The following is a 27,969-nucleotide window of genomic DNA, read 5'->3' as shown; positions in this document are numbered from 1 at the left end:
ACTAGAATAAAAATTAAGGATACCAAATTAACTGGGATAAAATTTATGGAAACAATCACATTTTTTCCTGTGATCATATACAGGAATGACAGACTTCCTGTCATTGGAATGTCACTCTATCTCTGCAGTAACGGAGCGGCTGTCGGGGTTAATGGTAGGGTCAGAGGTCAAGATCATGACTGGTTTGCTGATTTGACAGCCATGAAAATCTCTAACAGGTGTTTAACAACAGCTATGACTCCTGTGCCCTCTGAAATCGCTCTCTTTTTTTTAAAGAGTCACTGCAACATATTATAAGTCACTCTGTCAGCTCTTCATGTGTTTTTTTGCAGTCTAAAGCCTTTGGCAGACATAAAGCAGTTCTTCTGTATTGGGTTATCAGTAAGGCTGGGAATGAGACGGCCCAAGTGCACTCTGGGGTGCTTGCATGGTGTCAGCAGTGTCAGGCACAGAGGGCTGTCAGCGGCGTGATGATGTCATCAGCTGCCTGACCCCCGAGTTGCCAGATTGACTCAGACAAGAACATCCCTCATCGCCCACATGGTCAATCGTCTACGCCTCGCTCATTTTCTCTGACCCACACACAGAAATAAACTGACTAAACCCTGAGGATTAAACCGAGCTTTATAAATGGACAAATGACTAATATCATGATGTAAAGGTATTTGCCTAGAATTAATAGTTTAAGTAATGGCAATAGCAATAGCGATGTTAGCATTTGCAAATGCCACTGATATTTTCCATCCATTTGATTGTGGTTTAGTGGAAGAGGGCTTCACCGGTTGAACTTCCCAGCAGGAAACCCAGATGTGAACTTTCTCCCTCATATTTCTGGAAAGGACTTTACCTTCTCTTTTCTTATGAGTGGTAGACTTTTAGTGGATTCCACGAAGAGAAACAGGCATCATTCAGAGCGCTTAACAAGGCAGTAAAAAGCCCTTCTGAATGACATTCAACAACTTCATCCCAAGTCTGGACTGCGTCGTGATGTGTTTTTGTTGGACGTCAGCATAGAAATGGCTGAGACGTGCACAGCTAATGGCCCATAGGCATGTTACAGAGAGCTAGTTCTTGAAGGAACATAAAGGATTGTGTCTATGTCTCAAGTGTCTGTCTGTGTTTATAGAAATGTGACCTTAAGTGCGGACAGGCTTGTCTCTAAGTTTCTTTTTCTCAGCACTGCAGAAAATTAGACGTTCTTAAAACTGTAATCAGTATTTTTATATTTATTTTTACATTATTTTCTATAAAAATTATATTTAAAGCACAACGTTCCTGATTTTAAACCGAATTTGCAATATTTTTTATGATATTAACCAGCTTTATTTTATTAAATTGTTGGTTGTATGTGTAAATTATCAGTGTGAACTCTTTCTTCATGTTACCCAGATATTTATGTTTATTTGTTAGCAAAAGTCAGCCGGATGACACAAAAATGAATTTTGTGTCATCCTACAGATTTTTCACATTGAGTTAACATTGTTCATTTTCAAATACTATCAACATTGTAGAAATACCAAGCTGGTTGAAAATCTGCAAAGTTGTCTTCAAATTATTATTAATTTGTTTTTAAATATTATTTTCTACAATTTTATATTTAATTATAATCAGTATTATTTATATATTTATTTCTATAATTTTATTTAATTATAATCATTTTTATTCATATAATTTTATATTTACATTTTTGTATTTGAAGTAAGTCCTCATGTAAACACTCATCCTTTAATCATCCAAATGACACAGTGTACGTGTGCATGTGTGCTTGTTTACAGCATTTGTACTGTCTTTTAGTCATACTTTTCTCAGTAACTGCTTCGGATGTCCTTTCCTGAGCCCTGAGGTGCCGGAGTCTGTCCTAATTCAGGCGCAGTGGAGGGAGACTGGGACAAAGGCTCCTATGTGCCTGTTCTGGATGGAACTTCAACTCTGAAGCTTTGTTGAAGGATCGAGGGGAGGGGGGGTGAATGCATGCTGCAAACAGACAGTTAGAATATGTGTGTGTGTGTGTGTGTGTGTGTGTGTGTGCATGCATTAGGCCCATGGGGGGGAGGGCAGATCTCTGAGCACATCAGTTGTTGGTTTAGGATGCCTGTTAGCAGCTGTGACGGCAGCTGACAGGGTTCACTCAGGAGAGGAGATTGCCTGATTGCTCTGCTTACTATAAACAAAACCACGTCTTTCTCAAAAAGTCACATTTCCCTTCACTAAATGAGTCCGTCCATTGCTTTTCTTGTTTCATGCATGTTTTATGCATGTTATCACTTAAAAGTTGAGGAAAAAAAGCAAAAAAAAATGTATTTCGTGGAAGTTACCATTGTTTCTTTTTCACTGTGTGAAATAGCTCCTCTGGAGTTTGGGTTTGGAGAGGGAAATGCCTCTTGGTTTGGGCCTCCTTAGCAATGACAGACTTATTACAGTGTTTTATTACTGGTTTACATTGGAGACAGGCTTTTTTCTGCTCATTTGACTTGAAGAAGAGGAATAACCAAGAGTTAAACACACAAGGCTGGGAATTTTTTGAATGCCTCTTATGAAACATTGTATGAAAATTAACCCCACATTGTTTTCTTTATATACACTTAAGGTTGGAATAAACTACACAACTTTTAAAACCGATAAGCAAAAATTCTACAGAATGGATTTAAAGGGATAGTTCATCCCAAAATGAAAATTTTGTCATTAATTACTCACCCTCATGTCGTTCCAAACCCGTAAGACCTTTGTTCTGAACAATACATTTGTTATTTTTGTTTTCTTTGCACACAAAAAGTAGGCTATTCTCATAGCTTCAAAACATTACTGTTGAACCACTGACATCACATGGACTATTTTAATGATGTCCTTACTACCTTTCTGGGCCATAAAATGTTTAATTGCATTGCTGACTATTCAAGGTCAGAAAGCTCTCGGATTTCATCAGAAATATCTTAATTTGTGTTCCGAAGATGAATGAAGGTCTTAAGGGTTTGGAACGACATGAGGGTGAGTATGACAGAATTTTCATTTTTGGGTGAGCTGTCCCTTTAAATGAAAGTTCTGTGACGCATATGTCAAATTCTAGTGAAATCTACAGAGCTTTTGGTGGAATTGTTCATAAAAGTGAACTTTAGCTGAGGGGATACAGGTTATGGATATATTTTGCATTTACAAGGTAGAGGTGAATGATCTCAAAGTGTCTGTGTGACTGATTCCAGGCTGTTTTTTGATCAAGTTTTTACCCCAAAGAGCTGTTTTAAACTCCCACCGGTGCCATTTTGTTTAATTACACCCTCACAATTTATCCAGCTGTTCTCATGTCTGTGGGATATGTGAGGTCAGCTGTGTAAGTTTTGTTCCTATTGTCCATGGTCTTCAACAGGTTAGACAGGACCATGTGGCAAAACAACAGAATGTTGGTCACCGATGTCCTTTTTTGGACTTTCGAAGACCTGCCGCAACACACGTGCCATATCTCAAGATGGTGTGTTTGTGTGTGTGTGTTTGTGGAAGATCTTTATTTTCTCTTATTTTCCTTAGGCAGAAGTTCTCCTGGATCACTTTTTGATCTGCTTCATGAAGAGCTGTGTATTTAGTAAAGCATTCTGGTCAACACGTAGGTGCCATGCCTATTTTCACAGTATGATGTATGAGTGTGTAAAAATGTGTTTATGTGGAAAGGACGTTGATAAATGAACTGCTCTGTCACTGTCCAGACTCGCTGTTTCTGTTGGGTTTCAGCGTTTATTTCTTTTTGACCTCGTGTGTTCTGGTGGGAGAAGTCAGTTGCTGCCTTGCAAACGCTTCCAACGGCTGCCGTCTTGCATCATTTGGCAACTTGGGCCACCACACATTTCTTTCTGTACTCTGAAATACATTATTAGAGATATAAGACTGATACAATGAAAGTATCACGTTTGAGGTCAGAATCCATTAGTCTGTTGTATGGTTTGACATGTTCCTGTAAGCAGTAACAGCTTGTTCTTGTTTCAGGAATAAATGTAATGCAATGACACTGATGCTCATGTCTAAGTGGCACTTATTGGCTTGTTAAGTAAAAGACGTTTCCTGTCGTCACTGGCAGCAGTTGGATTTCTGATGTAATGTGTGACCATAAAAGACAGCAAGTTCTGAAGTAAATTGTGCAAATACATCAATGTTAGACATGTGGGCATTTCGGCACGGAGTCCCCAAGGGTGCTGTGAAGTGATGTGAAGTACAGACAGTCTGCTTACTAAGTGTGGTGTGTTGTGTGTAGGGACTAGGGAGGTTATAGGCTGCTGTTATATTATATTTTACTGTTCAAAACAGTAAGCTTTTCTTTTAAACCTCATTAGTGTCACCTGTGGGCCGCTTGGTGCTCTTTTCTTTGTTGTCTTTATCACATATTTTAGTAATCATCATAAATTATATATCATTTGAAAGCTCAAAATTCATCCTGTGATTTTGAAATCGGACATTGCGTTACCATGGAAATGGGACTTCAAAATCTTTTGGCAGTCCCCTTAATCAGAAGGTTGCGTTTGGGAAGTCGTGGCCTAATGGAGTCGGACTCGTAATCCAAAGGTTCTCGGGCCGGCAGGGATTGTAGGTGGGAGGAGTGAATGTCCAGCGCTCTCTCCACCTTCAATCCCACGACTGAGGTGCCCTTGAGCAAGGCACCGAACCCCCAACTGCTCCCCGGGCGCCGCAGCATAAATGGCTCAGCACACATTGCTCTGGGTGTGTGTTCACGGTGTGTGTGTGTTCACTGCTGTGTGTGCACTTTGGATGGGTAAATGCAGAGTTCTGAGTTAACAAACTAATATTGACAGAGAAATTTAGACATTTGTGACAGAAAAAATTTTGTATGGCACCTGCCATTTGTGGTATAACACCCTAAATAAAATATCACAAGGACTTCAATTTTTTTTACATCAACTTACATCAATTTAGACATAAGACTTTAATTTTATAGCAATTTTAGATTCAAAAATATTTTGTAAAACATTTATTTTCTTTAAAAAAAATAAAAAATTAAATAAAAATTGTCACAGTGCATTTTCTTTACACTTTTTGATACTTTCATATTTTGAAATGATTCCACTTTCAACATATAAAAATGATTTATGAAGGATCATGTGACACTGAAGCAGGGGTGGACTGGGGCCAAAAAGTGGCCCTGGACTTTTTGGCACAGAGCGGCCCACCAAACCGGTCCGCAACACACCATACCACACCATAAATGAGTGGCATATTCTTGACATTATAATTTGTCTTTTCTGGAGTATATGACAAATAGTAAATAATTTTAAAGATTTTTTACGAGGGACAGCTTAATATCACTAAAGTTAAATATCAATATTATCAGGCCATATGACACGATGCTCCGGTATCGTCTAGAAGACTTGAATAGTGTTTTTATGGGTCCTTTCTTTTGGTCATCATATACAGTATTTGTCCTTTTGCAGGAGCTTGACATCTATCATTTTAAGGAATAGAGCTCCAATTGTGGAAAAGAGTATACAATACAGTAAACAGTACAGTGAAATATATAATGTTACAATTTAAAATAGGTGTCTTCTATGTGAATATATAGTAAAATATTATTGATTGCTGTGATTAAAGCTGAATTTTCAGCATAATTTCTCCAGTCTTCAGTGTCACATGATCCTTCAGAAATCATTCTAATATGCTGATTTACTGCTCAAAAAACATGTCTGATTATTATGAATGTTGAAAATTGGTGTGCTGCTTCATATTTTTGTGGAAAATTTGATGCCATTCAGTCTTGGGTAAGATTAAAAAAATATAAATTAATATTTTTCTTCAAAAATGTTGAATTAATCAAAGATTATAGAATACAAAAAGGGACTTTGATTAAATTGATTTAAGTGACAGTAAAGATATTTACAAACTTTTAACCACCAGTGTGTATATAAAATAGGCTAATGCATGTGAATTAATAAGCAAATTATATTTTTATTAGGCCTATAATATAAATCACTTTCCTATGCACAGCACTCAAAAGCAAAAGTCTTCAGATTTCCATTGTTCTAGAGTAAGATTGAGAACGATTTTTTAGATTTTGAAATCACGGAAGAAAGCAGATTTACACTAACTAACTCTTATCTCATGTCTGCTGAAAGCTGCATTATGTAGCCTACATTACGATATAATAACGTCATTAAAATCTGAGAAATTTGAAAAGGCCAGTAGTAGTTTGCATTCCTGAAAATTGATCTTTGTATCAATTGTCTGTCGATAATTGTCTGTCGTTTAACTAAACGGTTGGCAAATATTGCTGAATTGTCTCTCGTCATGTTTAGCTGCTTGCATCTTACCTCAGCTCGCTTTCAAGTCGCCCGCAGCGTCTGTGAACAGTAAACCCCGCCTTCTGCACTTTGATTGGCTGTTTCAAACATTTTGACACTGACCAGCGCTTTTGAGCCGCTGCACTGAGCTGGAGCACGCTATATTAATTAGAAATTTTGAATGAAGTGGGCCACGTGAGCCATTCGTCTGGGCCGATGGAAGGATATATGTACATTTACTAATAATCCATGTTTTATATATATTACGCAAAGAGCCGGCCCACATTGTACAACGGCCCACCGGGAAAACTCCCGGTGCTCCAGATGGCCAGTCCGCCCCGGCACTGAAGACTGGAGTAATGATGTGAAAAAATTCAGCTTTACAATTGCTGGAATAAATTACATTTTAAAAATATTAAAATAGAAAACAGTTATTTTAAATTTTAATAATACATGAATTATTATATTATATAGTAGATCAGATTATTGTTGAATGTCATTCTAAAAAAGACAGTATCCATATTAACTCTGTCTTAAGCATTAATTTAAAATGTCACTAATTAAAAGAAACATTTTCTTTTAATTAGTGACATTTATGTGGAAAGTAAGAAATTCCAGTACATTCACATAAAATATAGTAGGCCATCCTAAAACCTTGAATCCCTTAGTGATGCTTTGAAACGGCTGATTAGTGTCTCAATATGCTTTTTCCGAGAACATGTATGACAGTTTTTTCTTCCTAGCGTGAGCAGTTTATGTGCCATACATGTACTAAAAGTCAAAGTCTTGGTCCTTTGCACTTAGGCTTGTCATTCAAATGAACGGTTAGCTGCTTGATGTGTGTGTGTGTGTTTTCTGCAGTATCTCTAACACTCTTCCATTGTTCTTTGAAGATCCTGTGGAAAATGTGATCCTGTGTTGATGGCATGTGTCCATGATGTCTTCACCCCCCCCCCCCCCCCCCCCTTCTCTTTTCCTCCTATCTTTGCTTCTTGGAGAGACACAGTAATGGAATTATATTTTCCGGCCTGTCCAGAGAACCATGAACTTGACCTCTTTGACAATGGACAAACGCTAGCATAATGTAATCTGAATATTTGGAGTGTCCACAGTTTCAGGATGTGACTTCAGGCTGCTCTGTGTTTTGTGTGCGACTCTTGGAGAAAGTCAGATATCAGGAACGTTATTTTTTCACAGCTACTGGGGGAATCCCTGCTCTCTCTTCAAACAGACCTCTGCATATAAACACGGCAGCTGACTAGAATACACGTTTGGAGCCAAGCCTTTTGTGTCAAGACACCATTTAATGTATGTTTGCGCAACTGTCAGCTTTAGCTCAAAAGGGTGGTTTTTAAACAAGATGTACTTTTTGTTGACAACAAGAGGTTCCAGTTGATATGAATTCACTTATTTAGTTTTTAAAGGAGTAGTTCATCCAAAAAGTTCACCTTCAGGTCATCCAAGATGTAGACGAGTTTGTTTCTTCATGGGAACGGATTTGGAGAACATTAAATCATTTGCTCACCAATGGATCCTCTAAGATTATTAGAGTATGTTTTACAAGAAAATGCTATTTCAGTCTTTGCTTAAAAATCCCACATTTAATTGAATGCGTTTGCTTGCTATTTCTTTGTAATTATTTGTGAAATTTACTAGCAATTTCTATGGAAGCCCATTCCTGCCATTGAATAAAGATTAAAAAAAGGTTATTGCGACTTTTTATCTCAAAATTCAGACTTTTTTTTCTCACAATTGCGATTTTAGATTTTTCACAGAATTGCATGATATATAAATTCACAATTCTGATTTTTTTTCTCTCCGAATTGTGAGCAATTGTGAGCCAAGTCAGAAATGTGAGATATAAACTCGCAATTCTGAGAAATTTTCCCCCTCAGAATTGGACAGAAAAATAAGAAAAAAAGACAAAATTGTGAGTTTATATCCCGTAATTCTGGCTTTATAACTTGCAACTGCAAAAAAAAGTCAGAAATGTGAGATAAAGTTGCAATTACCTTTCTATTTTCTTTATTCAGTGGCGGAAACCATACATTTCTGAGTGAAAATTTCTTCAAATTAAATCCTACACCACATGTTTTTCAGTGTACTTTTAGATGGAATTTTTTTAGATGGACTTTTACATGTAAAATTGCAAAACCCTAAAACAGAGAATGAATCTCTTGAGATTATTTGTGACATTGTTTTGGAGATAAAACACCCATATTCAACAAAAATGTGTATGGGAAGAAACCAGACACAACCTAAGACAGAATATTGACTGTGACCAACAGTAAATATTTCATAATGAGGAAGAATGAAACATGACTTAAAAGTGTGTGTGTGGGGGGGGGCTCCTATGAGTATTGTTTAGAACTCAGACTCAACTCTGATATTCATATCATGTGCTTTGTTGCATTATCTGTCCTTTCAAGTCCTCCAGGACTTTGACTTTGTTACTGTGTGTATGTGTGTGTTGAAACAGTGTTTTATTTTATTGTACTGTACAGCCATGCTGCATTGTGCTTTATGGCTTTAAGCCAGGGAATAATAGGAAAATGATGACTGTATTTTTTGACTTTGAACCTTTAATTACCGTTTGCTCTGTACATACATCTTTTTTTCCTTTTATTTATACAGCTCGCGTTCATTTGTCTTTCGACTGATTAGTTTGTCTTTTACAGTTGTGAAACAAAAGAGCCTCATTTATAATACATTCCCTCTTGAAGCGATGTGTGTGTGTGTGTGTTTGTGGGTGTAGGTTGCATATTTCCTGAGGCAGAATGTCTCTTCCACACAGAGGCCATTGTCTCTGTCTCTTCTGTCCTAGTGACTATGGCAAACTTTCTATCTTCTCCAGGGAGACTGTGATGTTTGTTTGGTCACCCCAAGCAACAGCCGACAATCACCTGATGCATCTAAGCTGTAGAAATTTCTGATGGCGTCACTGGCCGATGTTCAAATAATTCAAAGGGCAACACAGAATGACCTTATTAGATATTCTTATTAGAAATTGTATAAACTGTAAACAAATGATATAAACGAATTGGATAACAAAGATGGTACGACTGAATCAGGGAAACACAATCAGTGCAAAACAAACTGCAGTTTTTGGTTGTTTTCAGAATTTCAGAATTTGCCAAGAAAATTCAAATTCTCCTGACACTAGCAGAACTTATAGTGTTTATAGAGAGGATCTGCTTTCCTTTAATATTTTGCCATTTGCACGCAATGAAAGAATAAGTCTTTAAAACCATCAGGGGCAAATTCACTAAACAATCACTCAACTTTATCCAATTTAACCAGTAATCACAGCATTAACTGTGCCGGTGTGTTGCTGTATTTTCATTTTAAGTGCAAACTAAATAAGTGAACAATATTTGAAAATATTTAAATAAGAGGCAGCCTTATTTTAGTATCAAATATATGTTATTATAATATTTATTAATATTATGAATTAGCTTTTGTTTTTATATTTTCACTTGTAATTTTCATTTTTGTTGTGCTTGTCATTTTTATTAAATTGTTTTTTTTTTTTTAAAGCATTAATTCATATTCTTAGCCATAATTAATTTCAGTTTTATTTCAGAATTTAAAAAAGTCGTCATTTTAAGTGCAAACTTACATGTTTTTATGTAAATTAGGCTTACTATAGAATTTGCCTTATTCACAAAAGTTCTCAGTGTGCCAGGCACAATTTGCACAAGTTGTCTGCTGCAAATGGCATATCTTTGCACTCAAAATAAACCTGCAAGATGGGAAATGGGAAAAATGCATTCAGCACAAATTTCTCATTGAGATTGCAGCATTTCATAATTCCCTTACTGAATTGGTTGCTAAAACAACACAAACACTGCATGCAAATAGCCCTATCAGCCAGCGCAGTCCATTCTTAGTGAATTCCCTCCTTTGAAGAACGTCCAAACAATGACAATATGCTGTTCATAAGTGAAATGAAGCAATAGCTTTTAGTTGAAAAGAGCAGCAATCACCAACAGCTGGATTCAAGATGAATGCATCTGTCCTCACTGCAGTAACACCATTACATGTGTTTTCTCCTATAGCTTTTGCCAACAGTGGCTTATAAAATGCTTCCAGCATCTGTTTCATTATTTTTATCTTGTCTTGTTGGTGTGGTTCAGTGGAGGGAGGATGTGAAGGATCCAGACTGGCTTTAATCAGGGTTAGGAAAGTGTCTCATTACTCACATAACCCAGAGATATGCTGTGTTCACACAACAGATTGAGCTTTTGAAGCACTACTGCTGTTCCTCATACTTATTATGAGATGTGCTAAAGCAACCATAATTTATTTCATTATTTTGTAAGAAAATAATGTTATTATTTAGTTATGTAATGTAGTTACTTTTGTATTATTTATATACTATTATAGTATTTATTCATATTTTGAATTAGCTTTTGAGCAGTGTTCATTTTCATTTTAGTTTGTTTTGGTAATGTTTGTTATGTGCTTTTATTTATTTATTTATTTGTAAAGCCTTAGTTCATATTCTTAGGTATAATTCATTTAATTTTTATTTCAGTTTGAAGTTTTAGTAATTTGGTACTTCAACCTAAACTTATTTTATTGCAGTTAGTTGCAAAGTTTTTAATTTTTTCATCTAAAATTTTTATTTGATTTGATTTTAATAGTTTTAGTTTAGTTAACAATAACAACACTGACTGCCTCGTTTTAATTTAGTTATTATTAAAGTGATCTAATTTTATCTATTAAAAAGTGATCTAAACATTTGTATACATTTTTCCCTTCATAGCCATATACAGTATTGTGATTACTAATTCACAAAGTGTAGAGAGACATGGAATGGGCCAACAACCTGTCAGCTCATTTTGGAGTGAGACAAATGAGAAAACACTTCTGCTTGTTCTCTAAATTACCCATAAGATATCCTCTCCTTTCTCACTGTCCTAAATGGTCTTTTCCCAGGCTCTGATCCCATGTTTGTTTTCCTACCCATTATGTGGTGGTGCTGTACCCTAGCGGGCTGGAATTCCTGGCCCATGTCATCAGACATTCCTCAAAAAGGCTTCATTTGCAGCCACGGCGCTTTATGTTGTCGGAAGGAAACACTTAGGTCTGATGTCTTCCATTAAGTGTGTTTGAATCCAGCTGTTTCGATGGTGCTGTGCGTCGGGCAATGTGCTTTATCTTCAGAAGTTTGTGTTTTGGTGGGGTGCACGTTGCTGGGTTTTCTTAGGGTGGTTTGAAATAATTAAAGACATTCAGTGCATTGAGAATAAAAACCACTGCTCTCTCTTAGGTGCAAGTCTGAAAATTCTTTGTCTTATAAGGAGCTTTTAGGAAAAGTAGAGCAAATAGCTGTTTGATTTAGTTGCTTGCTCAGTGTATGTGTGCACCTACTCTGTCATATTTGATATTTATACTGAGACTTTTTATTTTGTATGTATATTGTATATTGTCAGATGAGGATCTAGATCCCCTGAGGCAAACAATAGCAGCCGACACACACCTGTTTATTGATATTTGATAGTGGTGATGTGAGTGTTGAACAGCTGAGATGTGTCTTTGTGTGATCATTTTCAGATACATACAGTCACTCATCCCTCTCTAGACTTCTTTTTCTTCCTCTATTTTCAGCCTTTTTGGCATGGTAAATAATTCTACATTACAAAGAAATTTGTAATTTTTTATTCATTTTTATTTTTTTGGTGGGATGGTTGTTCATGAGTCTCTTGTTTGTCCTGGACAGTTAAAGAGCCCACTGTTCTTAAGAAAAATCATCCAGTTCCCACAAATTATTTGGTTTTCCAGCATCTTTTGCATATTTAAACCCTTTCTAGTAGAGAGTGTATGATTCTGAGATCCATTTTTTCACAGTGATGACAACTGAGGGACTCAAACGCAACTATTACAAAAAACATTCACTGATGTGCAAGAAGGAAACAGTGCATTAAAAGGCAGGGGTGAAAACTTTTGAACAGATTGGAGATGTTTTTCTTATTTGGTTTAAATATCATGTTTCATTCATTTAGTACTGCCCTTCAGAATATATATGTATGCAAAATATTATGCAGTAATAAGGCATAGTAATACTGTACTTTTCCTTTTTCTTTGACTCTCTTTATCGTACTCTCATTCTCTCTTTCTGTACTTTCTTAACGGCACATATCAAGAACACTGCCAAATATTTTCTTCTTGTCTGTTTCTGTTGGGCTTGGCATTGATGCAGAGTGCACATAAATGTCTGGATGCATTCCTCTCTAAGCATCTAGGGAGCCTAGGAATCCAAAAACATTAAACCCTGTTCTTGAGAGGGGGCCACAGTGAGCGTAACACGCAGTCCTCGCCAAACCTATGAGAAAATCTCAAAAGTAATATATCAAAGAGCAGTGAAGAATTTGATCTGGAACTAGTTTGATTACAGCAAGGCAAGAATGAGAGAGAAAAACAGACACTGGCAGTATTATTTGATTGTAGATATTGGATTACCGCCAACCGTTGCGCACATTGCAGCGTTTAGTGCAGACAGCTCCGCTGGGGGTTGAAGCAAAGTGTAGTCAGATTCAGCCAGCGTCCCGATTAAGTTTCATCTGTGGGTGCGTTTTATTGAAACTGACCTCATTCCACAGATCCAGGGTTATATGACATCAGCCTTTGGCATTCGGTTAGTGGCTTAGTAGTGTCCATCTTAATTCATATTCCACACTGTAGTCCAGAGTCTTTTGACTAGCAGAGCAGTTTAAGGAAAGGTTTGGTTAAAGATAAAGAGTAAAAAAATGCATGGGGCACTTTCTGTGAATAACTGGGTATAAAATAGGGCTTGAAACATTTATTTTTTTGCACCATCACATTTGGACCATAATATTTTTTTTCTTAATACCTCAATTTATGTTATTTTTGTCATTAATTATTATTTGTAATTAAAAATATATTTAATTAATATAATTAAATGATTAGTTTATTTTATAATTTTTTATTTAGTTATTTTAAAAGTATCTTTTAATTTTTTTTACATGCTATTTTAATTTTATTTTAGTTGCATAACATTTATAAGTTATCTCTCAGAAGAACACGGGATCTGTGTCTTTACTACATTGTAATTGATAGTAATGGGACACAAATATGTACCCTATGTGAACGTATACTTTGAGTGAATTCAAGTATACTACATGGATCATAGTCTATGTGTGTGTGTATTAGTAAGCCATAAGATCTGTGTTGAGTGAGTTTGTCCTTGCTGTTTATTTGAGCACATCTAAACCTGTGAAAGCTATCAACACAGCAGGCAAGCAGAACAAACAGTGTGCTGTGAATCTCTCTGAATAAACAAAAAATGGCACGATCGTGGCTCAAAAACAACACTCAATGCTAGAGAGAACATCTGAAAAATAAACACAGATGTTGTCATTATTTCAGACAAGGTAGAGTACGGACAGGATGTTAGCTCATATTTGGCCTGAAAACTTTTTTTTTTCTAGTGTGTGTTGACATGACCGATCCCCCTTCAGTTCATCCTGAGCTTCTGCTCTTCACCCTAAACTAATATATGTTCACAGTAGCACCACAGGAGTAATAAAAACCAACCTCAGAGTGTTTAATGGTTTCCTATGCCAAGCATTGAAACTCTCAGATCTAAAATAGTCTCAAAAACAATATGGTTTTCTGCTCGTTGTATTTTTATGATTCCCAGTATCTCAACAAAAGGTGTTTCAGCGCTCATGTGTGGAATAATACATTTAAATCTTTCTCTTTCTCATTACAGATAGTAAAGCTATAGTGGACGGCAACCTAAAACTGATCCTGGGGCTGATATGGACCCTTATCCTGCACTACTCCATTTCCATGCCCATGTGGGAGGATGAGGACGATGAAGACGCCAGGAAGCTGACACCCAAACAGCGCCTTCTGGGCTGGATCCAGAACAAGGTCCCCCAGCTGCCCATCAACAACTTCCACAGGGACTGGAGAGATGGCAAAGCCCTCGGTGCCCTGGTGGATAATTGCGCACCTGGTGAGCAGAAATCTGTGGTTTATGACCACTTGGCGACAAATGTGTCATGGTACATTAATCACATGTGGTCTTACATGGAAAACTATCTTCATTAAGTAAATTGAGGGACCAGTAATTCTCATCAGGGAGATGTATAGAGTCATGCAGAATCTGCTTTGCCTTAGGAGATGGGAAGCTGGTTTGATATTTACAGCATATGATCTCACTGTGGAAAGACTAGAGCCAAGAGAACAAGAGAACAATTAGTGACCTCAAGACAAGTGATCACTGCTTTCCAAAACACTTCTGGATAGGTTTGGACTTACACTAGTGGAAAATCCAGAACCCCCGTGCAGTTCAGAAAGGGTTTAATGGACAGGTCAAGTCCATTTGAAAGCGTGCATGTCAATCCCTGTCAACTCTGTAAAAAAAGCTGCCATTCTGGCATTGTGAATGTTCTCAGGACTTATGACTTGGCCATATATCCGTTGGGAAATAAGTAGGAGAAGTTACAATAGAACATGCTCTTGGATCAACAACCTTCTTACAACATTCCAATCAAATAATCAGACGTTTAGAGTTAGTGCTGAACTTGAGCAACATTATTTTAAGGATGCTTAATGGTTAGCAGTAAGGTTTCAGATAGGAACAAGATGGAGTTGATCCAGGAATATGTCCTACTTGGGAGCAATATATATTTTCTTCCATATTGTGATGTGGTGAAACTCATACTTGGATAAATCGTTCACAATAAGACAAATAGCGTGCATTTAGAAAATAGAATTAGTGCTAAATGCCTCGATTTGTCTTTCGTTTAAACATTTATGAATAATATTAGCTTATGTTGAAATCTTTCCATCTTCCAAGTCATTTAGAGGTGTGTTTAAAAGAGTTCAGCATGTCTGACAAACACAAACAGCAGTTTCATTGTCCTTTTGTCGACTTTAGTAAAGAGAACAGGTGTAGATGTGGCGGTGGGTGGAAGGCAGCTGTACACTGTCATTTTTGGGTTCACTTCACACCCAAACACATTGGGCCACAACTAGATGCACTGCTTTAACATTCAATATTATTTCAAAGTGCAGGACTGGGATTTGACTGGTGTCAAAAACAGCTTGTAATGTTGAGATATTTAAAAATGATTCATTAGTAGAAGTGGTTTAGGTACTGACTGAAAGGGCTGCTAACTAGAAGTTAGTTGGGTCGAGTCCAGCAAAGGGTGATACATGAAAAACAATAGGATAAAACAATAGCAGTGCTAGATCAGCTGGCTTTACTGCTGTATGTTTCCTCCAATGCTGAGAAATTGAAGGGCACTGCAATAAAACACAACCACTGTCTTCAAATTAAAAATGTAGGGTTGACATTGTGACCCTGAGGAACATTGTGAGAGGTGAAAGATGCAATTTCTTTGCATGTTTCAGGTGTGTGAGTTTGTTGGCTCTGCTAATGAGCCCCTGGTCTCTGCTGTAACTGAATGGAAAGTGTCAGAAGCTAAGACAGCAAACATGCTTAAGTGAAAACACATGCTGCTTTATGCATTTCCTGCCAACATGCACTTCATTATATTTTTCCCCGTGTGCATGTGTGGAAAAGCATCTCTTAGCAGGAGTAAAGCCAGAAAAGTATTTATTCCAGTATTTCAGTGCCTATGTGTTTATTATACTATATTAAAACCCCTTATATTTCTCTTTATTAGGATTATATTTGAATACATTTTTAGAAAAACGTTTTTAAAATCTTCCATTGACTTGCACAGAAAGAATAATCCTTCTAAATCTAAACATCAGCTATATTTTTATTGTAATATTTGCATAAGTTGTGATCAATTTGTAATAGATTTCATATTGTATGATACATTTTTCTTATTTGATTTTCGTTTTATGACTTATTAATGGAAAGTGAACTGTGCTTGAGAAGTCTCAAACTTTTTAAACTATGATTTTCCTCAAAAAAATAACTGCGTACAGACTGTGCCACATTCACACTTTGTTTACCTCCCCTGTCGTTTCCTCCATCTAATTTGTTTTCCGCTATTAATGGTGGTTATGTTACTCTCCTACCACCATCTTGGATCTGCCGGGAACTGTAAATACCAGTCTTGGCAAGTTTACATGCATTAAAAACGTGTAATTAAAGGTTTATCAGTGTTAGCAGTAGAATGGGGCCTGTTACAGATACTTACTGTCCAATCCAAGTATGGGGCCGCTGTGCTGGAGAATCTTGGAAAACAATCCTAGATCTGATATTAACGTTTTGGCAGACGTTGAGGAGTCTTGTGGTTTCAAGGCTTTCTGGTTCCATTTGAACTAAACACCTCTTGCTCTTTGAGTTAATCCAGCATATAATAACAGTTTTACTCCAGACGGCACTGGTGTGTGTTTGCTTCAGGGAAGCGTTCGGTGCTACGAGCCTGACCGCGCTTATAAAACGTTGGAAAAAAGGGTGAAGTGACGGGAAACTGCTCATTTGAGAGCATTTAAGGTCAAGTTAAACTATAGAACATGGATTAATAGGTCCTCGCTGTGGAACAGTGGGTCTGCAGCCCAAGATAAAGCTCAGTTCTGGCTCATCTGTATTCATCTACGTGTATAAAGCAATATGCAAGATCATTTTAAAGTAAGAGTGCATTTTAGACCTATACAGTTGCAATTCTGATTTAGAAAATGTTTCTCACGGTTTTATCAAGAGTTGACTAACTGTTTGCATCAAACTCTGTCTGTATCTTCATCTAAGGCCTGTGTCCGGACTGGGAGACATGGGACCCGAGTCAGCCAGTGGAGAATGCAAGAGAAGCCATGCAACAAGCCGACGACTGGCTCGGTGTGCCTCAGGTAAGAAGCAGTCACTTATGTTTATTAGGACTCATGCCATGTAACCTGATTTGAGTCTGTTTTCCTCTTTAGCAGAGCTAAGCTGGCTGTTTTGTAGGCCAGTGTTGACTTTAAGAAGTAGCTTTTAGCTACTGAAATTATATTATGACCTCATTATTCTGAATGATCCTTGTGTGAGTGTATGTGAGTGAGAGAGTGTAAAGGAATCTGGGGCGTTGTTCACACAGACTGTACAAATTAGTTTTTTTTGGCATGTAGTACACCAAACTGGTTCGATTTTGTAGTCTGAACAGCAAAAAAAATGTTACTGCCACTTTTCTGGGTGGTTTGAACTCTAATTAAAATCATGTTTTAATTAATCTTTCAATGTAGACTCAAAGCTCACTATTTTATCAGTTTTAACTTGTGTTTGGTTTATTTGTGTTTTTTTATTTATTGTATCACTCATTTCTAAACTGTATGCTTGCTATCTAAATGCTGTAAATGTAAGGAATGTATTTCATTAATTCAAATATTTTTTGTTCATAAGTCAAATGTAAGTTGCAAGTAACATCATAATACACGGTAGTGTCTATACATGAGAAATTTATAATTTTATTCAGCAAAGATGCCTTAAATTGATCAAAAGCAACAGTAAATACTTTAATAATGTTAAAAAAGAAATTTAACATAAATGCCGTTATTTTTATTCATCAAAGAATCATATATATATATATATTAGGGATGCACGATATGAAAAATTTTAACCGATACCGATAACCAATAATTAAGTCCATCTCATGGCCGATACCGATACGTTCATATTTTTATATTATAATTTTCATATAATCTGCAGTTTGTGCAGCCAGGAGAATACAAAATCTAAGATTCACTGATTAAACTGATATTTTAGTAGCTGTGGCCTAACTATAGCAAACATCAGTCCTGACTCTTCAAATGTTTTTTATTTTTTGTGTAAGGCACCACAATACTTTGTAACAGAAATGGTTTAACAGAATTATGACAGAACTATAGTTTATCTGCAATTAACAACTCATTAACAACAAATTTATATTCAAATATTTCATGCATAAAGAAATGCATCTATTCAAAGTTTTTAGTGCACTAGGATGAGGAAGTTATATAGTCTTTAAGCAGTGTTGGGAGTAAGGCGTTACAAAAGTAATGCATTACTGTAACGTATTACGTTTTGCTGTAACGCAGTAGTGTAAGGCATTACTAATCAATTTTCAGTAATATTTTACTCGGTACATGTTCAGTAACGCTTGCATTACAACACACTTTTAGCCCCCAATTATTATTATTATTATTTAAAATTTAATTTAAAGTTGGGATCCTACTTTTTATGTCCCTAGAGCCGGGCTTCGGGCCAATTTTAACGTCATAGTTTTAATTTATTTATCGGAGCAATAAAAATTACGTCATTTTCTCTCATATCGGTCGATAATTTATCAGTCCGATAAATATCGTGCATCCCTAATATATATATATGTATATGTATATATATATATATATATATTATTTATACCAAATATATTTACACCAAATATATTATACTGTACACTGCCCTCCAAAAGTTTGGAAACACCCTAGAAAAGTGGGGTTTTGGACAATATTGGCATGAATCCTTTTTAATTTGTGATAATTTTGCACTGATAAGGGACAACACAAACTACGAAAACATATTTTATTACATAAACAGTTTATACATAGAAAAAACTTAAATTTTCGATTCATCAAAATATCCACCATTAGCAGCTATTACAGCTCTGCATAATCTGGGCATCCGAGCTGTCAGTTTATTCAAACATTGACATGATACTGTATATTACTCCAAGCCTCCTGAAGGATTGCCCAAAGATGATTCACACTGGTTGGACACTTCTTACGGACATCACTGTCCAGTTCCTCCCATAGTAGCTCAATTGGGTTGAGGTCGGGTGATTGGGGAGGCCATTCCATGACAGACATGATGCCAGCTGACTGTTTCCTCTCCATACAGGATTGAAACAACAGATGGAGTAGAAAATGGAACAAACAAATCTGTTTTAATCATTTATCAAATGACAGTATAGACAGTCAGTTCTAAAGATCAGATTTGAAAGCCTACTGGACCTGCCATGCAGAAATCTTTTCAACTTATCTTTAAAATAATACACTAGAACACAAATTTGTGTTTGAGTAATTGAAACAAATAGAGAGTCTACATCTATTAAGAGAATACAAAAGGTCATCAAATGCTTTGGTGTAGGCTATCACTGTAGCAGGAGAGGTTAAATTATGGGTTTTAATAACAAGGTGCACATTTCTTTTCCTGTCCCTGTTGGTCTCTTGTTCAATCTCCACCTCTGTCTTTCTGCTGTGTTAAATACCATTTAGAGCTATTTGCAGTTAGCTCTTAACCTTCCAGCCTAGTGTTAAATATAGCAGGACACTTAACCAGTAGGACATGAAAGACGGGACTGAGGGGAGAGGAGAGACAGAAAATATTTTCCACAGCTTTAAAAACATTAAGTGTACTTCATCAATTTTGTGCCTTAGACCATGACAGAATAGAGCTGTGTTTATATCTGACGATTGATTCTGGCAGTGATGGTACTCAAAGAAAAGGTCAAATAAAGTCAGTGAGATGTGCTTCTTCATCCCAGTCCTGTTCTTGTGGGCTACAGCAATGCACATTTTAGGTCTTTTGCTATCTGATGCAGCCATTACAGGTCAATGTTCCCTCAACCACTAAAATAATGAGTTGCATCAGGTGTTTTTGATGAAGAAGACACTGGTTGCCCAAGGGGCTGGATTGAGAAATATTGCTTGAATGGTTGAATGGCATCCAGAGATCAACCACTATGTAGCATATGACTTCTGACCTCTAATTTAGCACTTTGTCCATCCAGGTGATTGCTCCAGAGGAGATTGTGGATCCTAATGTGGATGAGCACTCAGTGATGACCTACCTGTCTCAGTTCCCCAAAGCCAAACTCAAGCCTGGTGCCCCACTGCGATCTAAAACCTTGCACCCCAAGAGAGCCAAGGCCTATGGTCCAGGTGAGACTGACAGATGATGATGTTGACACTTCTGAATGACAGATAGTGATTCTGAGATATAACATTTAGCCACCTTCTCTCAACTTAAACCTCTGCATCTTTGCTCTCTGTAGGTATTGAGCCCAGAGGTAACATTGTGTTGAGGCCAGCTGAGTTTGTGGTGGAGACCGTGGAGGCCGGGCTTGGAGAGGTGTTGGTGTACATCGAGGATCCAGAGGGCCACACAGAAGAGGTCATCTTCTAATTCAAACTTTTTTTCATTGCAAAGCAATCCAGCATCTCTCCACCAGGACTTTTTGTAAACTATGCAGGTTCCTGGTGTTGTTGGCAAGATTTTCATGTTCTTTTATTCAACCTGTAAAATAAATACATAAATAAATAAAATTGATAATAATAAAAATGATTAATGATTTTATTTTCATAATTTGATTTAATATATATGGTATGATTTAATAGTAACACATTTCATTTGTTTGTTATTGAATGAGCAAAAGATTCTTTAGCCTTATTAATGGGGCTGCAGGGCAGACACAAGATTAAAAAAAAAAAAAAAAACTTTTAACAACTTACTGGTGAATGTCTTACTAATATGCCCTTTTTCACAGGCCAGGGTAATTCCCAATAATGACAGGAACAGGAGCTACTCTGTGGTCTATGTCCCAAAAGTGGAGGGTCTGCATAAGGTACCAATGCACAGTGGCTTTTGTTGTCATTTTGCTGTCAAAATGTCAAGATTTAGTCTTTTTAGGTCTTGATGGCAGACAGCAGCTTTGTAAGGTTTAACAAAAATGGAGCTTTAAGTGTGACAGATGAAATCGAGTGATTGTATCTGAGGGATATTTCTTTCTTCCTTCAGGTGAAGGTGTTGTTTGCTGGACAGGACATTGACAGAAGCCCTTTCCTGGTAAATGTGTCTAAAGCACTGGGAGACCCAAACAAGGTGCAGGCCCGTGGGCCAGGATTGGAACCGGTGGGCAATGTGGCCAATAAACCCACCTATTTTGACATCTACACAGCAGGTAATGCCAGAGAAATGATGCTGCTTGCAGTTTGTTCTGAGACTAGAGACTAGTTATAGATCCTCGCGTATTTGTGACTCCTCAGGTGCAGGAGCAGGCGATGTCGGTGTGATCATTGTGGACTCTCAGGGCCGCAGAGACACAGTGGAGATCATTCTGGAAAACAAGGGTGACAGTGTTTTCCGCTGCACATACGGCCCCATTTTGGAGGGCCCTCACACTATATATGTGACATTCGCTGGCCAGCAGATACCCAGAAGCCCTTTCACTGTCCACATCTCAGAAGGTGAGACCCATGTCTTCACTTTGTGATCTTAATTCCTTGAAAAAATAAGTTAGAAGTCCTGCAGAGTCTTCTTTGCTATCACATTATTATTTAACACCAAAGCTGTTAATGCACCAAGAAAACAACAAGTGCTTTTTTTGTCCAAGCCTTCGACTTGTTGTTTTTTGCTGCATTAAAAGCATGCCACATTCTTTCTAAAATGTCTTGAAATGCCCCTGCTGAAAAGACTAGCTTAGACTAAAGATAAATCTGGTTGGCTTGCTGTTGAAGACCACAAGTTTCAGTATGCTGGTCTTTTCACTTGTGGCATTTTGCACCTAAAGAGCTTATTTTCCCCTTGTAATGAGTTCAAAGTTGATTGATTGACAGCATGCTGATACTGGACAAGTCCCAGAGAGACCTGCTTTCTATGGCTTTGACTGAGACCAGGTTGTTTGGTTTTGAGCTCCGTTTGCTCACTGCTCCAGGGGTCCACCACCCTCCCGATGATGACGAAATGCTTTATTGTGTTTCCTCTCTCCTCTTTCGACTGTGTGTGTTGTTCTAGCTCCTCCGAGCGGCCGGCAGATCGGCTCCCCGGTTCACATAATCCCTCAGTCTATACGCACACCGCCCTCAGAAAAGGCCAAGAAAATGCCTCCCCCAACACCACCCAAACCCAGGCGACCAAGTTAGTATGGGCCACCCAGGGGGCGTGGCCGATGCCTGCTCGAGCTTGGTCCCCTCCCTCCTGTCTCCTCTACTCCCCTCACCCTGGATGTGTTCTCTCTCGGGCATGCCACCTCTGGCTCGTTGGCATGCGCTGGCGCTTTGCCCTCTGGGGCAGCTAAAATCAACAGGAAGCTTAGATAGATACAGGAAGTGATGGGATGAAAGTGTGTGTGAGTAAAAGTGAGAGTGTGAGTGAAAGTAAGAAGAAGGTTAGACAAGTGTTGCGAATGCTGCTGCTGGTCTTGTTTTAACCGATGCAGAAAAAGAGCCACCATTCAGTGGTGGGACTGGACGATCACTTAACAGACGCTCAGCACACCAGGAGCACTTTTGATTGGATTCTGCTAATATTTATAATTCAGTAATAATAATTCAGAAGTTAACAAATTTAACCCAATGCTATAATTAATTAATTATTTTAAAAAATGAAATAAATTAACAATAGTAACAAATTGGTTTAAATTAGGGCTGAAGATGTTAATCAAGATATTTTATTTTATTTTATTTATGTGTTTAATGTGTTAATATTACAGCCTTTGTTTTAACTATTCACTTTAACCAGAACTGACATTGGATCTATTTCACACCTACAATTTTTGAAGCCTTAAAAATTAAGATGCCAGAACCTTATTTGGCATCAGAGAGCCAATGTCTGAGTGACCGTCTGGGTGTGTAATACAGTCATCTTCATCTCGGAGGATATCATCCTCATCCCATCATTGTCATCATGATCGTCGTCATCATCTCGGCAGTTGCTCAATTTGGCCGTGTCGCTCTATAAATACTAACTCAGAGAATGAGAATGCTTTAATTATCTGTTTTAACATGATTTTTCTAACCGAAGTATACTATTAAGTAACTTTAACTCTTTAATTATTCAATTAACACTACTTTTCCTAATTTTTTTCACCTAACATCATTTTGTAGACTTTTGCCTGCCTTTTTATCCAGCACTGGAAGAAACAGATACTGGATGAAGAAATAGTTTGATCAGTTCTGAGAAAGCACTCAGGACTGAGCCAGACTGATTTAATAGGCATTTTATTGCTCTAAAAGAGCTCATTAGTGAACTTAGTGTTAAACACCAAACCTTAACAGTAAGCCACATATTTAAAATAAGTTTGGTTATATCCTTCACAGCTGGTTCTTCTATCGAACTACAAATATTGTGTTTATTTTAAGCCTTTTTATAAGCTCTTGAAAACACTGATCAAGTATGCCTGTAGTTTACAGTATAGTGGTCTCGCTACATTCCTAATGGGGTCTTTATGAGATTGCTAATTGCTTTGTCATGGGCTTTTAAAGGAAACATTCTTTCTTTGTTTTTCTTGTTCTTCATTGCTTGTACCTTTGGCTGGGTCCATATGAATAACTAACATTGACAACTTCATCTCCATTCATGTGTGTACGTTTCATTAAACATGTTTTCGCCTTTGTACTTATTACCTTGTGAGACCAAGAATAACCACTCTTTCCTCTTTTTAGCGAGTAACCCCAATGCCTGTCGGGCCATCGGGCGTGGCCTGCAGCCCAAGGGTGTGCGTGTGAAGGAGGTGGCTGACTTTAAGGTGTACACGAAGGGAGCAGGCAGTGGAGAACTGCGTGTTCAAGTCAAAGGGCCAAGTATGTGTGCCAATGTTTTGACTGCAACAACGATTCTGGATTTTTTTCTGTTTTAATCAACTTTGCATAATTTTGTGTTTGTAGGAGGTGGGGATGAGCCTGTGAAAGTGGAAGAGCTGGGAGACGGTGTGTATGAATGTGATTACTACCCTATTTTCACTGGAAAATACATTATCACCATTACTTGGGGTGGCCACGCCATTCCCCGCAGGTAAGGGCGTTTCTATACCTCCACCTGAGTGGTATAGACCCATTTCTGTTTCCAAAAATATTCAGATCTTTTGACCATATTAAAAGGATTGTACAGGATATGAAAATTTTCCTTCAGAAAGATAATCAATGCCGATTATCATGAACATCCGTCTCACTTGTGATCAAAATGTGTATATGTGTAGCCCATTTGAGGTGGTCATAAGTGATGATGCAGGCCCTCAGAAGGTGAGGGCTTGGGGTCCAGGCTTGGAGACAGGCATGGTTGGCAAATCAGCTGACTTTGTGGTCGAGGCCATTGGCACTGAGGTTGGAACTCTGGGTAAGAATCTTCTTTAACATTATTGAGCCACTGTACCCAGGGATCTGGTGTTTATGCAGATCTTCTCAACTCTGGCCCTCAAGGTCCACTTTTCTGCAGAGTTTAGCTCTAACTCTAATCAAACACACCTGAACAAGCTAACCAAGGCCTTCAGGCTTACTAGAAAGTACAGGCAGGTGAATTTGATCAAGGTTGGAGCTAAGTTCTGGAGAAAAGTGGACCTCGAGGGCTAGAGCTTTCAACCCCTGGTTTATGGTGTGATAACATGCCTGGGTAATGGTTGAAACTCTTTCCATGCACAGGTTTCTCCATTGAAGGCCCCTCGCAGGCAAAGATAGAGTGTGATGATAAGGGAGATGGATCTTGTGATGTTTTGTACTGGCCCACTGAGCCTGGTGATTATGCGGTCCATGTCATCTGTGATGATGAAGATATCAAAGACAGCCCCTTTATGGCCCACATCCTCCCTGCAGCCAATGACGTCTTTCCTGAGAAGGTCTGCCCTGACAATTGGCAATAATGATTGCACATTCATTGGGAATAATAAATGACAGCCGTAACTAATCGAACTCACGTTTTTATGCAGGTTAAGTGCTTCGGCCCTGGGCTTGAACCAAATGGGTGCATTGTAAACAAACCTGCTGAATTTACAATTGACGCCCGTGGAGCCGGAAGAGGACATCTACAGATTTATGCTCAGGTACATTTTCATTCAAGTCCCAGATGCCTCATGCCTCACTTCACTGGTACAAAAACATTTTTGTCCATCTTTTATTCAAGGACTCAGAAGGCTTCCCCATCGACATCCAGATCACAGATAATGGTGACAGCACATATTTCTGTGTCTACATACCCACCAAGCCCATCAAACATACCATCATCATCACCTGGGGAGAGGTCAATGTTCCCAACAGTCCATTCAGGGTGAGAGCTCAGTCAACAAGCAGACTTCAGCCAGCTGATGACATTTTTATGTTGCTCTTTGTCAAGAACTTTTATAAACTGGATCTACAACAAGTCCAGCCTTTCAGTGAAAGTCCATGACTACATTTTTCCAGTGTTAGATTTCAAACTTTCCCATTTACATGATCATAGATTCCATATTGGATCATAACTTTACAAGAAGCACTGTCCTCTAAAAGCTTTAGATTTGTAGTTTTACAGTACTCTGGCCTTTCTGCATTTCTCAGGTGACCATTGGAGAAGGCAGTCACCCAGAGAACGTGAAGGTTCATGGACCAGGAGTGGAGAAAACTGGCTTGAAGGCCAACGAACCCACATACTTTACTGTGGATTGCAGTGAGGCCGGACAAGGTCAGAGCCAACATAATTGCTACCTTAATACTTATATTATGGTCAAATTTGACCATATCTGATCATAATTACTTTTTATTTTTCTCACATCTGTTCTGTTCTCCTTAGGAGATGTCAGCATTGGGATAAAGTGTGCTCCTGGCGTGGTGGGACCTGCTGAAGCAGATATAGATTTTGACATCATTAAAAATGACAACGACACATTCACAGTGAAGTATACGCCCCCTGGAGCAGGACGCTACACCATCATGGTGCTATTTGCTGATCAAGTGAGTCTCAGTCAATAATATCAAATTTTTCATTATGCAGTTTGAGATGTATAACGGAATTTTGTAATGAATTAACAGGAAATTCCAATCAGCCCCTTCCGTATCAAAGTTGATCCATCCCATGATGCCAATAAAGTGAAAGCAGAGGGTCCCGGACTCAACAAGACAGGTCAGTTTGATTGTCAGTGACTGAAATTAGAAAAATAGTAAACAAAGATAGCTTATCTCATCTTCATGTAATGTGTCTTTGTCACAGGTGTGGAAGTGGGCAAGCCGACCCACTTCACGATCTACACTAAAGGAGCAGGCAAGGCCACACCTGAGGTTCAATTCACCACAGCAGGGAAAGGAGAAGCCGTCAGTGACTTTGAGATCATCGATAACCACGACTATTCTTTTACTGTGCGTTACACTGCGTTACAGCAGGTGAGGCACTCCAACACTTGGTTGCTGTTCAAATAAATGGACACCAAGTGGTCATATTATATATTATAATAATACGATATTATAAATTCTATCTTGCTCTATCCTGTTTGTTTTGTGATCCAGGGTAACATGAACATATCTGTGTGCCATGGTGGTGACCCCATCCCCAAAAGCCCTTTTATTATCACTGTTGCTCCTCCTTTGGATCTCAACAAGGTCAAAGTTCAAGGACTCAACAACAGTAAGTCCACAGCAGTTTATGTGTGAAATGAAATTCTAGCTATGTTAATTGTATTTATTGTACATATTTTGTGTGCGTATCTGTTTAGAAGTCGATGTAGGGAAAGATGAGGAGTTTACCATTAATACACGTGGTGCAGGAGGTCAAGGAAAGGTGGAGGTCAAGATTACATCACCTTCTCGACGGCCAATCCCGTGCAAAGTTGAATCTGGAGAATCCAATGAGGTGCACACTGTTAAGTACATTCCCCCGGAAGAGGGGCCCTACAAAGTGGACATCAGCTATGATGGAAACCCCGTGTCTGGAAGTCCTTTCACGGTGGAGGGAGTCATGCCTCCAGATCCCTCAAAGGTAGGAGTCACAAATAGGAGAATGCGATTCATTTGTTTACCCATCATTGTCTTATTCAACTGAATTTTCATGATTTATGCAAATCCTTTTGATTGGAAAACATTTGTTTCCCAAATAATCTTATTAGAGATACAGACTTGACATTTCAAGAAATTCATGGACTCTTTCTCAAGCTTACGGCTACAAAAGTAATAAGAGCTGGCTGGGATGATAAAAATCTCCATATGAAGAGAAACATGGAATGCATTTTAGTAGTAACCAGAGAAATCGGATTGAACCATGCAATCCTTACCTCACAAATCAGAAAGGCCTTCACAGAGTTTATGAGCCACTAACTGGAGTCAGAATGGTCAAACTAAACTACAATCAGATTTTGTAAAACAATATTTCTTGATCCTCAGTGCAAGGAAATTTTCTGTTTGTAGAGATTTACTCCAGGAATGCTTTTTCCATTCAAGCCATTTAATTTAATTTAATTTTTGTTTATTGCCTGTTACCTACAGGGCTGGATTGTTCCAGTGAGGGTTTTTCTTCTCCTTGAGCAAGATGTTCTAGTTTGTATATCAGTGAAGAAGCCTAAAACACAAAAGGCCATTTAGCCATTGTGGGAAATTATTACAGGACAGTTGTGTTTAATTAATCTGTCAGGGAAACGTCAGCTCAAGTGTAGTGTGCCAAACAAGGTACTTCATCCACATGTGGAACGGCTGCCCCATTCTCTCTCACTGGGCCGAGGTCTCACTGAGAATCATTAGATGGTTGGTCTGTACAGTACAGAAACAGATACAGATCTCTGACCATAAATGGATACAGATGATGAAGGCTGTCCGGCTTTGAAAAATGTTGGACTGTCCTCTAGTCCTCTTAAAACATGTTGGACTGAAATTGAAAATTTCAGTGCACACCCAGAGTGGCCATTTCACCTTAGATGTGCATTCATTTTTAATAGTTCAGAGTTCTGGAATCTATTATTCTGCTTACCACTTACCACATGTACCACATGTATAATTCAATTATATTAAAGTATTTTCTGGTTCTTTTTCAGGTTGAATTACTTTTTTGATTATTTCGGATTAGAAT

The 27,969-nt window shown here is 38.0% G+C and overlaps 1 protein-coding gene across 5 annotated transcripts in view; it reads left to right on the top strand.

The window, feature by feature from the left end:
* LOC306858413 (filamin-C-like) overlaps window positions 1–27,969 on the top strand; it is a 53,483-nt gene that overhangs the window by 6,382 nt on the left and 19,132 nt on the right. For 3 of the 5 annotated variants that reach the window (XM_079398950.1, XM_079398952.1, XM_079398949.1), the window contains exons 2-20: window positions 14,011–14,259; window positions 16,975–17,072; window positions 19,967–20,117; window positions 20,231–20,349; window positions 20,723–20,800; window positions 20,974–21,136; window positions 21,222–21,422; window positions 23,619–23,756; window positions 23,841–23,967; window positions 24,152–24,288; window positions 24,591–24,784; window positions 24,875–24,988; window positions 25,069–25,212; window positions 25,479–25,602; window positions 25,711–25,871; window positions 25,950–26,040; window positions 26,128–26,297; window positions 26,421–26,538; window positions 26,627–26,889. In XM_079398950.1, coding sequence (XP_079255076.1) covers window positions 14,011–14,259; window positions 16,975–17,072; window positions 19,967–20,117; window positions 20,231–20,349; window positions 20,723–20,800; window positions 20,974–21,136; window positions 21,222–21,422; window positions 23,619–23,756; window positions 23,841–23,967; window positions 24,152–24,288; window positions 24,591–24,784; window positions 24,875–24,988; window positions 25,069–25,212; window positions 25,479–25,602; window positions 25,711–25,871; window positions 25,950–26,040; window positions 26,128–26,297; window positions 26,421–26,538; window positions 26,627–26,889 — 2,840 coding nt within the window. Of the gene's footprint in view, window positions 1–14,010; window positions 14,260–16,974; window positions 17,073–19,966; window positions 20,118–20,230; window positions 20,350–20,722; window positions 20,801–20,973; window positions 21,137–21,221; window positions 21,423–21,969; window positions 22,093–23,618; window positions 23,757–23,840; window positions 23,968–24,151; window positions 24,289–24,590; window positions 24,785–24,874; window positions 24,989–25,068; window positions 25,213–25,478; window positions 25,603–25,710; window positions 25,872–25,949; window positions 26,041–26,127; window positions 26,298–26,420; window positions 26,539–26,626; window positions 26,890–27,969 lie in introns of all 5 variants that reach the window. The other 2 variants (XM_079398951.1, XM_079398948.1) reach the window with 1 other exon arrangement.

Source organism: Barbus barbus, assembly GCF_936440315.1.
Source record: "Barbus barbus genome assembly, chromosome: 39".
In the NCBI taxonomy this organism is placed as follows: domain Eukaryota; kingdom Metazoa; phylum Chordata; class Actinopteri; order Cypriniformes; family Cyprinidae; genus Barbus; species Barbus barbus.
Note: the sequence above shows the minus strand (reverse complement) of the source record. Positions and strands in the feature narration are given on the sequence as shown.